The following is a 13,313-nucleotide window of genomic DNA, read 5'->3' as shown; positions in this document are numbered from 1 at the left end:
TAGCTTCTGCTATGGCGTTCCATGCAGATTCCTTTTTAGACTTTATGACTTCCCACCTCCATAATGAATCGCTCATTGTCCATGTTCGTTGGTGTTTAAACTGTGAATAGCGTACCGCAAGAATGCTATTTTTGGACCGCAAGGCTGCGTGACGTCACCATTGTAAACTGGAAGGGGGGTCAAAATAGAAGTGCGCTCGCATACAACCCATGCAAGTACTGCTTGTTTTCTGCCGGTAATCTTTCAAAAAAGAACATGCCGAGTAAACACTGCTGCTATGAAATTTGTAGAAATGACTCTAGAAATTATAACCGTCCACATATGAAAGTTGTTTTCTTCATACGTTTCCCGAAGCCAAAAACTCAGAGGAAAAATGTGAACAATGGATCAACTTGTGTGGACGTCCAAAAGACCAGTTTAACGGCAGCAAGGTGAAGCCAATCACCTTCATATGCAGTAAACATTTTTTGGGGCCATGGTCCTACAGATGACAATCCTGATCCACTGCGTGCCGCAGCCTGCCCCGAAGAGGTAAGCCATTTTGATATTTTTACTTATTTTTTATCATATATATCACAACAGTCATGTCGGCCTATTTTTGTAAAATACGGATATTTAAATAAATTAGCCATGTTTAGCCTTGGTCTTTTTGTAGTAAGCCTGTTCATGCCTACAGGTAGGCTCTAGATTTAACAGCTTTACCTTTTCTGTTGTAAAGAAATAACCTTAGTAAGGGGGGGGGGGGGAGTATAAATAAATTAATAGAATTATGATTTGTTATTAATGGAAAAATTAAGTGTTTGTTGGCTGTACCATTTGTGATCGCTAGCCAAAAATAGCAATATAAATTACCCCCAAGAACGGTTAGACATGTAAGACAACCAGAGGATATAATATATAAGAAAGACAGGGCATATGATGGTAAAGGATAGCTTGTTTAAATGGGAGAATGTCATTGTCAGTGGAGTAAGACAATGCACACAAGAAAAAGGTGTCGGAAAAAAAAGCTACCCCTGGATCAGGTCAGCTCTTTTCCCAGTCTTTTATAGCCCTCGACACTCAAGCTATCTCTTAAACTGAACATTTGTACGTTTTTCCACATCTTTACCAGTGAATTTGTCCCCAGGGACATCATTTTTGGACAGAATTGTTAGGTTTAGCTCAGTAAGCATCTCGTTTGTACACTATTTAAATGCATCTAGCATGAGGGACAAACGTGAGTTTGACCCCCCCCTAGCAACAGTTGCTAACGTCACAAATTTTAATGAGCAAAGGTGACGTGTTACGTGCGGTAGGCTATTAGCACCTGGCCTGTTGACTGCAGGCCTGCCTACGCCCATTTTGGCGGCTCCGTCTCCAGCAAAAATAAGAAAATAGCCCAAACCACCCGGCGGCCTTCGGCATGTCGAGGATGGCCTGCTGTCAATCTGTAGCGCATAATTTGAACAATATGATAGGATTGAAACGGATTGGCTCCGCCGCTATATCTTGGCGTATGTGTACCGCAAATGCTTCTGGTATAATTTGGCCTTTACAGTCACAACTGTACATACAGATGTGAATGTGAAAACAAGAAAGCAAAAATAGGCATTGCCATTGTATGAAGTCGCAATTATCAGACTTTCTGTGGTTATTGGCGTGAATAAATGATCAGAAAGCCTTTTGTTCGCAGGGAGTAGCACTAAGCGGTGAGTTCTGAGAGCCTGGAGGCGGTTGTTATGTTCCATAAAGTGGATCACACACACACACATACAAACACACTTCCCTTTTACGTGTCGCATGAAATTTTAAAGAAGATAAACAGCCGAGACGTGTCGCTCTTTAAGCCATTAAGCCAACCTGCTGTGTGTGGTGTATTTTCCCTTTTTTATGGACATTGTTTCTGCATCCGCTCGACTAAACAAAGCCCCCCGCCGCCGCTCAATTCTCGCTCTCGTCCAATGAGAGGAGACCCCTGCTAACCCAGTCAAAATAATGCAGCGCGGTGAGCAAACAGCGACCGGAGAGGGAATCAATCTGTGGGAAAGGCGGCGGGATTACTTCCCAAACCATAGGCTTGGTTAAGATCAATGTGTGTGTGTGCCTATGCCTTGTGGAGGCGTGAATAAGGATGGCTAGCAGCCGTAAGTCAACATTTACTCACCACCACAGCGCGGTAGCGAGAGATTGCGCTTTCAATAGAGTTTAAAGGGCAAAATACAACTTTATAGGTTAGGATTGAGAGTAGTTATTTTATATTTGTCTTCTATAGGTATCTATGTCACCGTTGAGAGCACTGAGTGTATTTTCGCATGTGTGATTGAGAGTACCGTAATTTCCCGAATATAAGGCGCACCAGGGTATAATGCGCACCCCAAATTTACTTGTAAAATCTAGGGAAAATTATTGTACCCATTTATAACGCACACCCTAATTTTAGGACCAATAAATAGAACAATACAAGAAAACAGAGCTCGTGTACAGATACAGAAGTATCATTTTACTGACCGGTGAAACACAGCACAAGCATAGCATATTGGTAGTTCAAAACATTACCATAAACTGACAATATTTACAGTAATAATATGATTTGACAACCTCTCCAATTTAACAGAATCTAGGAGAAAACAAAACAGATGTGACCTTTCTTTTAAAGGCTGCTGTATAATTTGCTCGTTTCATCATGATGAATAAATGTTTCTTCCATGGATTGATACGGTAAAATGAAAGTGAGAACATAAGTCGGAAATCCAAGAGAGGTCATCGCTGTCGACACTGTGACATATTGGTATTCTATGTTATGTTGTTCTATGTTGTGGCACTAGTGGATCCATGCTGCTGTATTGTCATATCTATGTTGTGATTGTCTATGAGTCAGAGGGCCGCTGAGGCTAGACAAAAGAACGCCGCATTACAGCCGGACTGTCGGCATTTAAGTTCATTGAAAGCAAGAAATAAAACGTTGAACACGGCACTCGAAGTATTCTAGTTTTTTTCAAGACAAGATAAAACAGACACGACAGTAACAATAGGAACTATTGTTATTTGGGTTTGAGTTTCCCGAGGGACAGATATAGTTGACGGACACACACAGGAAGTCTGTGTTGTTACGTTTGTTATGGTCAGAGTTGCAGAGGTGCATTAAACGTTGACTCAATTGAGTTCAAGAAACTAAATTCTGTGCTTTATGAAGAGTGAAAAAAGCAGAATTTAACACAGACGAAATCATTCGGCTGATCAGAGTGAAGTATTACCGAAACAAAATGGTGATGTCAAGTACCGTGATTGTCGGCAACGGATCGCCACATACGTTTCTTCAACACAACGTGTAGAGGCGTGCGAAATTTCCGATTCTTAGATTATTCACGATTCGGCCGTGGAAGATTCGAGAACGATTCACAAATATCCAAATTCCGATTACTGAATTATACCAGGTAAAGCGGAAGTAAAACACAGTCAGCGAGGTCTTTGGGACGCAATGAGGAACGGACCGAGAGTAAATATCATGTTCAACTCATGCCGCTAGATAAAAAAACAATCATACCTGACTGCGGCCGACAGCCACTACAAACAACGCCCAGTTGCTAGTTGCTACAAACATACGGCTACAGTAGCTATCATATATATGTAGAACTAGATGCAAAATGACAGACGACGTCAGTGTTAGAAAATGTATTATTGAACAGAGATGCGAAATGACACTTTCCGGCGTAAGTAAACAGCCGCCATCTTCAAGCAGTACACCTCTCGAGAAGACTCTGTTGTAGCGAACCTAATTAACTTTTTATCTAAAATACTCCTAAATCGGCAGAAACTTGCCTTGAATCTACCTTTAAATGATGAAATAGTGTTAAAACTTTGACAAAAGTAGACAGAAGGGAAATTATGGAATAACGGGAGCAATTTTAACAACTGTAACAGTTGATTCACAACATTAAATTATTGAATGTAGTTTAAAGCTGCTGACACTGAATGGGGACTGGAGTTTTTTATTTACTGTTATTTTTGTATATTTGTTTACTGTCATATGTTAGCTTGATACTGAAATAGTAGTTTGGTTTAGCCTGAGAGGATTTTTGAACAATTTTGGAACTAATGTACAAAACATTTAAAAAATAAATAAATAAATAAATTAAAAAAAAAAAAAAAAAGGGGGGGGGGGGGTGCATCAATAATCGTTTTATAATCGAATCAAAGTCTCTGAATCGTAATCGTAATCAAATCGTTAGGTGCCCAAAGATTCCCAGCTCTAACAACGTGGCAGTGTCAATAAAAAAAATAAAAAATAATTCTTTTATATATACAGTATATGTAATATATATATTTCTGTCTCCATCCATGTACCCGTTTATAATGCGCACCATGATTTTACAAGTTGATTTTGGGGAAAAAAAGGTGCGCATTATATTCGGGAAATTACGGTACTATAGATTATTTTTGCACTTGTGTGAGCACTATTTTTCATACTGTAAGGCACATTGAAAATTTTTCATTTTTTCCCCCCAAGAATTGACATCACACTGTATAATCCAGCGCGCCTTGCGTATGAATGCTTGTGCTTAATGACATTGAACCTATTTTTTCACGGTGGCAGAGAGGTGTCAGGTGAACTGCAAAGTCCGAACACTTTGCAAATAGGAAAAAAGCATGAACCCCAATTGCAAACGCTTTCTAAAAGAAAAAAAGCATGGATGCAAACTGCCACAACATGATCCCCGATTCCTAAAGCGCGATTGCAAATTGGCAAAAGCATGAACCCCAATTGCCACAAGACGACAGCAAATGGCTCGCAGCACGAATGCAAACTGCCACAATGCGATCCCCAATTCCTAAAGCGCGATTGCAAATTGGCAAAAGCACGAACCCCAATTGCCACAGCACGACAGCAAATGGCTCAAGCACGAATGAAAAAGGCTCGCAAGACAATTCCAAAGACGATGACCCAGGAGTAAAAAAAAAAAACCAACAAAAGACGACACTTTGTATATTGCTATATGTGCTTTGTGACCATCTCTACGGACCTCGGTAAAGTTGCCCCCGCCCCATCAGACGCAAATTTATATAAAAATGATGTCAATCGTTTGTGCTGCAACGGTTTTGTAGATACAGTATTATGCTTTTATTGAGATATTAATTTCGAGTGGTGACGTCACTCGTAGATTTTTTTTTTCTAAGCTTAGCTCCCGCGGCTAATGGAGCTAATGGAGCGTACCAACTCGGGTCAATTTGGGTCCATTTTGCAGTAAATTAAGGGGCTTGAGATATTAATTTCGAGTGATGACCTGCCTCAAAGTCCCTCATTTACTGCAAAATGATTCCGAAGTGGTGCCATTCGTTTGTGCTACTTTCGTGCCAGGGGTTCGTGCTTGTTGTTAGGACTCCCCTCTGTTATTGAGAGGGTTGGTACGCACCATTAACATAACATAACAGAGGGACAGAGTTGGTACGCCTCCTTAACATAACATAATAGAGGGGTGTCCTAACAAGTTGCACGAACCCCTGGCATGAACATAGCACAAACGAATGGCACCACTTCGGAACCATTTTGCAGTAAATGAGGGGCTTAGAGGGACGTCATCACTCAAAATTAATATCTCAAGCCCCCCAATTTACTGCAAAATGGAGCCAAATTTGTGGTTGTACTAAATTCGTGCTAGTTGTTAGGAAACCCCTCTACTATAAATAGAGTTGGTATGCTCCATTAACTACGGGTGATGTCACCACTCGAAATTACCGAATTGGCGCGAATATAAGACGGCCCTGATTATAAGACGACCCCCTCTTTTTCAAGACTCAAGTTTGAAAAAAGACTTTTTGAACATCAAATCAATTTTTCTACAGAAAATAATTACAGTACATCCGAAACAAATGATTATAACCATATATTTGAGAGAAAAAGCATGTTATTTTGCCTCATTCAAATCTTAATATCTGAATATTTAAATATGTTAACCAGAGGTTGCGCTAGACTTTTTCGTTGTCTGTCATTTTGACTGACAGTGTCATAAAAATCCGGTCATAATCTATTTTTACCCGTCACTTACATTTTTAAAATGATAATAATGACATATTCAATAGTATTTAGTTTTCATTCATTTTTAATTAATATTCTGTCCGAACAAGCTTAACAAGAGGCAAACAGACAGCAGAGTGCACCAATCAGCGACGGGCAGACATGCCGTAGCAAAGCGACGAGGGCAGGACGAGGGACTTGCGCGCGGAAGTAAACATACGAGGAGAACGGAGTTTATTCAACATGGCTAGCGCGAGACAGACTGTTGTCAATGTCTCGTGTCGATGTGTTTTAGCTCTTTTAAAACTGAATTTACCGCGGATTGGAACATATTCTCGGCTCTCCCGCCATCCGTGTTGTGGTAGAGACGTCTTTCGGCGCGCAATAGTGACGTTGCTCATGAAGAACACGTCACTCAAATAAACAAATCTGATTTGTCAATTGATTTTGTACCTACTCGAGAGGCTGTGTCCCAGACTTTTCTCTCAGTGTTTGAAAAATACAGGGAGAACAGTCTGGCCGTGCCAGGCAAACACTCAGTTGCATTGACGTTTTTCCGAGTAAGGCCAACGACGTCATGCATCAAGAGAGACAATAGCTAATTAATATGCTCACTCGCCACCCTGTGGTCTGGGGTGTGAATTGCAACCTGTCAAAATGACGGATGGACTTCAGTTTTTTCCGTCACCGTTTTAAAAAACCGGTCAACGACGGAAAATATTCGGTTAACGCGACCCCTGATGTTAACTAAAGTGCAATCGCATTCGTAAATGAATGGCTTCTGGTTTTTGAAATGTAAATAAACCAATCTATTGTGATAAAACAACAAAATTACAATGACTGCATTAACAATTAAAGTGAAGTCTAACTGTAACTGTAGTCTTGAAACAAATCTGAATAAGGAAAAACATTGCAATAAAGTGATGCAAACGGGTTAAACTTGAGAGAAACTGAGATCTGTCATGACAGAACATCGCCTCAATGATATCTGGCGCCATCTAGCGTCGTGAATGGGGAGAGTAGCTGAGATCTGTCATGACAGAACATCGCTTCAATGATATCTGGCGCCATCTAGCGTCGTGAATGGGTATAATGTCTAGACCGCGAATATAAGACGACCCACTTTTTCAGTCTTATTTCACTGCAAAAAACACCGTCTTATATTCGGGCCAATATCTCAATAAAATCATAATACTGTATCTACAAAACCGTTGCAGCACAAACGATTGATATTTTTAAATAAATTTGCGTCTGATGGGGGGGCAACTTTACGGAGGTCCGTAGAGATTTTTTTTTTGTTTTACTTCTGGGTCATCATCTTTGCAATTGTCTTGCGAGCCCTTTGCTTTCGTGCTGCGACTCGTGCTGTCGTGTTGTGGCAATTGGGGTTTGTGCTTTTGCCAATTTGCAATCGCGCTTCAGGAATTGGGGATCGTGTTGTGGCAGTTTGCATTCGTGCTGCGAGCCATTTGCTGTCGTGTTGTGGCAGTTGGGGTTCGTGCTTTTTTCTATTTGCAAAGTGTTTGGACTTTGCACCTCTCGGCCACCGTAATTTTTTGGGGAGAATAACAATTATCCTGGTTGAGTAAAGGGCTCAAGACACACATTCATTGTTTCACATTTTATGAATACCTATAAATATGTTTCATGAATTGTATGCAATATTTTTTTTCAAATAATACATAATATTTATTTGCTATAATGATATTTAATGTGCTTGGAACTGAATTGGACATGAACATTTCTGGTGCGTGCGTACCTCATATTGAGTGATGACACCATAGGTCTGCGCCGGCTCTCGCCACGTGACTACGATCTTCTCCTCGTAGGCGCTGCCCTGGATGGACTCCAGCGGGACGGCGCCGGGCACTGCGGGACACCAACACGTGGCACAGATTAGTGACACCGATAAATAAGAGTTGCGCACGTCACCGTGATTTATCTCTGTGCCGACAATCATCCAAAGAGGTTTTCAAGGACGCCCATTACACAAATGGCCGTCTGCCAAAGTCAAAGATATTTTAATGGGAATATTTCAAGTCGTTGACAATAACGATACGCATGCTGCATGTCGTACGGCGGAGATGAGTGGCAATGGGCGCACATAAATAAGGAAGGAGTGTGTTTTCTCTGATGGGATATTGACAAGGGTGCTTGAAGTTGTAACACACAAGCCTACAAATGGGCTTTGGTTGGACGTTTTTTTGGAGGTGCATGCCATTTTCACATAAATATTAAAGGGTGCGTATGTGGCTTGAAGTTTGGATTTGTTGCCAATGATGTTGCAGAATGTACGTTTTAAAAAAAAAAAAAAAAAAAAAATTTTTATATTTTATACATAGACTTCACTATCAGTTGACGAGACAGCTCCTACAGACATTGCTGCACGGCTTCCTGTAGGGGGCCGGGCAGCGCGTCGTGGCAGCTTTCACTGCGATAAACTCAAACACACGCCGCGTTTCAACGCCGGATTTAGGTGGAAACAGGACGAAGGTTTTAGTGCATACAAACAGGCAGGAGTGTAAAGAGTGAGTTAGTTGAGGATTCAAGGTAATTATTATATAAAATATCACCATGCATGCAATTTGAAACATTGTGAAAAATAATGAAATGGGAAAAATTTGCACAATTTTAGCTTGAAATATTTACGCAAAATGAATAACTGCCCGTTTTTTTTTTTTGCTTTTAACCAAGAATCTAGACTGTTTTACATTCATATCTCTAGTAGAGATGTCCCGATTGATCGGGTCCGATCACGTCACTTTCAAAGTATCGGAATCGGCAAAAAAATATCGGCCATGCCTTTTTTTAATATATATATATATATATATATTTTTTTTTTCAATTAAATCGTTTTCTAATTGTATTTAACGTTACAGACATAATATGTTACACTCATCCAGAGTCTTTAGTTTAGGCTTAAGGTAGAGTTATCAAATTTATCCCAATAACGGCGGTTATTTATTTTTTTAAAAATGTATCACGTTAAAATATTTAATGCAATTAATGCATGCGCTGCAGGACCCACTCACGCATTGTCGTGCTCAATCTGTAATGACGAGGTTTTACTTAGAGAGGTTAAAGGCAGCATAAAATGAGTAGAGTGAATTTTGGCAGCCTTAGGAGTCTGTTTTTTATTGGCTAAAGCCTTACAATCCCTCTCCCTATGATTAGAAATATCATGAGAAGCAATGCGGGGAAGCAAGGTAGCAATTGATCTTATTTTTAACACCTTAAGTTATTTCCCAACGCAGAGAAGATATATCAATTGATAGCACTACGCACAGTCATGGTTCCACTTCCCATCATGCATTTGGGCATGCCTACAGTATCATTTACTGAAAGCTCAACAAATACACTAGATGGCAATATTTAGTCACAATATACAAAGTCATAAGTCTTTCTATCCGTGGATCCCGTGAATGCCATCTTGAGGATTTATTTATTTATTGTCATAATAAACAAATACAGTACTTATGTACTGTATGTTGAATGTATATATTCGTCCGAGTTTTATTCATTTTTTTCTTAATGCATTGCCAAAATGTATATGATCGGAAAAAATTATCGGGAATGACTGGAATTGAATCGGGAGCAAAAAAAAGCAATCGGATCGGGAAATATCCGGATCGGCAGATACGCAAACTAAAATGATCTGGAGCAAAAAAACATGATTGGAACAACCCTAATCTCTAGTAATTCTCGGGATTTATGCATTAATTTACAAGAATTTTCTACTTAAAATGCTCTTTGTTTTGTGATGGCCACCGTGTTGGATTTTGTATCCATACACAATAACATGACTTGAAATTCAAATCAGGTAATTTTCAGCTAACTGCCCGTTTTTGGGGAAAAAATTAGTAATTTAGACATTTCTGCGTCCATACAAAAAAAAAAAAAAAAAAATCGGCTTTTACGTATTTTACTTTATGTAACATTTCAATCTAAAAACGACGAAGGCCAGGTAGCCGGCAAGACATGCTGAGGCAAGTGACATCGGAATTCAACCTAAATACGTCGTGATTGTGAACAGGAAAATGCAAAATTTTTTGTTGAGTAAAATTAAGATGATTCTGCATGCTTTCCTCAAGTATTTTCTGATGTGAAAATTGAGTGATTTCTTAGCTGTTGAAAATGTATGTCAAAATTGCACTAAGTTAAAAAACATTATTTAACTACTATACATACATTTGTCAAGTATTGCTACAGATCCTGAACATATAGGTTATTATCTCTGCATTTGGTGATTTTTGTGCCTCTAGCATAAAATCTGATAATTTTATAACCATTTGTTTTGTTATACTTATATGAAAAATAATCTGGATTTTATTTGGGAAAAACTGAGTTTTCTGATGCCGCTGCTCATGGAGATTCATATATACATACATAAGATGTGCCTGTCTTGGTTTTAGGTCGCTAGCGGCATTCTGGCGGGTTCTGTGAATCCACATGTGAAATTTGTGGGGTTCGGTACCTTTAGTTAGGTTAAGAACAATTGGTCTAGAGTTTTGTATTCTTTGTGCTTTAAATCAATTACAAAAAAATGGAGGGGGTCAAGTATTCTTTTAAATTGTTCAAGTCTTGATCCCAATTGAAACAATGTCGTTTATGTGATTAAGGGATTTGGGAGGTGGGCTTCACACTTCTGATGTTAGGGCTGAACGATGTTGGGAAAAAAAAAAACTGACGATGCGACTTTTGGAGGTTTGAGATATACAGTGGTACAGTACACACTATAGTACAGTTCACAGTATACAGTGATATACAGTACATACAGATTTAATTAGTTCCTGGACTTGGTTTGTAAGTCGAAATGGTCATACGTCGGGCGAGATTTTCCCATAAGAAAACATTATAACTCAATGAATTTGTTCCACAGCCCAAAAACCTTCGCTAAATCCTTAATAAATACTGGTGGTACAATTGGAAATAGCAATTACACATAGCAAAACAAATAAATTCTAAATACAATTTAGAATAATAATAACTATGTAACAAATCAGGTTCTGATGTTGGTTGTGTTTTTCATGCGGTTTCAATGTGACTGACGACACAGTGAGAGGTGCATTAGAGTTTTTACTTTCACTTTTGATGTTTTGTTGTTGGCGTCAGCTACTGTGGGCATTAGCCGTGTTATGTTGCACAAGTTCTGAAATAAATGATTAAAAACCTGACGAATCTGGCAGCTTTCTTGCCGATGTTACAACAATAATAATTGTCGCCTTTACTTATAAAGACTGGCAAACGGAGGTCAGAGGAGGACCGTCAAAATCGTAGACTTATTCCGGCCGTATTGTCAAGCCAGTTCACGGATGCGCATGTAACGGGTACACGTCGGTCCGTAGCGGAGCGTGGAAACCTCCCTTCCGATTCCTTCATGTAGGGACGCTGACGGCTGTGCCGTTTGCTGGAGCTTTATTGGCGCAGTGGTTAGCGTCCCTATCTGCCGGGTGGAAGCGTTGTGGCGCACGGGTTCGTGTCCCAGCCTGGTCAGAGGTGGGAGCAGAACACGGGGCGGCGCTGACACACCGGTTACAATGGTGCCGTGACCCGGATCGGCAGCGAAGTTTTCGGGAGGTGAGTGTAACGGGTACACGTCGGTACGTAGCGGAGTGTGGCAACCTCCCTTCGGATTCCTTCATGTAGGGACGCTGACGACTGGGCCGTTTGCTTGTGCTTTATTGGCGCAGTGGTTAGTGTCCCTACCTCCTAAGCTTTGTGGCACGCGGGTTCGTGTCCCGGCCTGGTCAGAGGTGGGAGCGGAATGCGGGGCGGCGCTGACACACCGGTTACACGCACACAATGCTCATATTGACCATATATATATATCATATATGACCATCTTCATTTCAATGGAAAGCATCACCTTTTTCCTTTTAACCATTCCTTTTTCAACACCTTCACTAACCTTGGAACCCGTGTTTTCTCCCACAAGAAAATCCACCATGCGCTGTCATAAATCTTCATATTTCGAGCATGTCGTCAGTTGTAGAAACAAATGGCGAGTCAAATTTTATGTCGGATGTCGAAAAGATCGTGTGTCGAAGCGATCGTATGTCGAGGTACCACTGTAGCTGCACTCGTAAGCTGTGTAATGTTTTGTGTTGAAACATTATTTTTCTCTATTATCAAAGGTCAAACGAATTCTCCATTTGTAGACTTAAATACTTTGAGCAACCATCATTCACAAGTGGGTCATTTACAGTCCCTGACAAAAGTCTTGTCGCTTATCCATTTTGTAGAAACAGTTGCTAATAACCTGACTTTTAATTATTCAATGGGTTTCAGAAATGGCTCATATGAACCCTCCCAAATGATGTTGAATGTACAAAAAATATATATTGTTTCACTGAAAAAAGATTTATCATTTAATGAAGACATAAGGGTCAAGTTTTGGCAAGACAAAAGTTTTGTCGCCTACAGAAAGTGTGAAAATTGAACAAAAAATGTACTTCAAATACAAAAATATGTTACATAACATAAGCGAATTAAGTAGTGGTGCTGTGAGATCCAAATCTAATATTTTGTATGACTTCCATGCGGTTCGGCAAGGATTCATATAATTTATTGATGAAGTCATCAGGAACATCAAAGAAAGCAGTCTTGCATGCCTCCCAGAGTTCATCAACATTCTTGGGTTTCGTCTTCCATGCTTCCTCTTTCATCCTGTTCATGTCTGGTGACTGGGCTGGCCAGTCCTGGAGGATCTTGATCTTCTTTGCCTTGCGGAACTTTGCAGATGTCTCGCACACCTCCATACTGAATGTAACTCCAGACCATCATTTTGCCACCACCAAACTTCACTGTTTTCTGAGTGATTCTCGGATCCATGCGGGCTCCAGTAGGTCTCCTGCAATGAAAAACCTTTTGCCACAAAACAGTGAAGTTTAGTGGTGGCAAAATCATGGTCTGTGGTTACATTCAGTATGGGGGTGTGCGAGAGATCTGCAGGGTGGAAGGCGACATAAATAGTCTGAAATATCAACAAATTTTAGCTGCTTCTTACATTCCTAACCATAAAAAGGGACAAATTCTGCAGCAGGATGATGCTCCATCGCATACTTCAATCTCTTCCTCAAGGCAAAGAAGATCAAGATCCTCCAGGACTGGCCAGCCCAGTCACCAGACATTAACAGGATGAAAGAGGAAGCATGGAAGACGTAATCCAAGAATGTTGATCAATGGCATGCAAAAGTGCTTTCTTTGATGGTCCTGATGACTTCATCAATAAATTGTATGAATCCTTGCCAAACCGCATGGAAGTCATACAAAATATTAGATTTGGATCTCACAGCACCACTACTTAATTCGCTTATGTTAT

At 40.2% G+C, this 13,313-nt stretch overlaps 1 protein-coding gene across 8 annotated transcripts in view; it reads right to left on the bottom strand.

Moving 5' to 3' along the window:
- Positions 1 to 13,313, bottom strand: part of LOC130929769 (receptor-type tyrosine-protein phosphatase mu-like) — a 468,571-nt gene that overhangs the window by 224,714 nt on the left and 230,544 nt on the right. For all 8 annotated transcript variants that reach the window (XM_057857249.1, XM_057857247.1, XM_057857248.1 and 5 more), the window contains exon 9: positions 7,752 to 7,861. In XM_057857249.1, coding sequence (XP_057713232.1) covers positions 7,752 to 7,861 — 110 coding nt within the window. The remainder of the gene's footprint in view (positions 1 to 7,751; positions 7,862 to 13,313) is intronic.

Source organism: Corythoichthys intestinalis, chromosome 14 (assembly GCF_030265065.1).
Source record: "Corythoichthys intestinalis isolate RoL2023-P3 chromosome 14, ASM3026506v1, whole genome shotgun sequence".
Taxonomy (NCBI): domain Eukaryota; kingdom Metazoa; phylum Chordata; class Actinopteri; order Syngnathiformes; family Syngnathidae; genus Corythoichthys; species Corythoichthys intestinalis.
The sequence above is the reverse complement of the archived record's forward strand: the minus strand, read 5'-3'. Positions and strand labels throughout refer to the sequence as shown.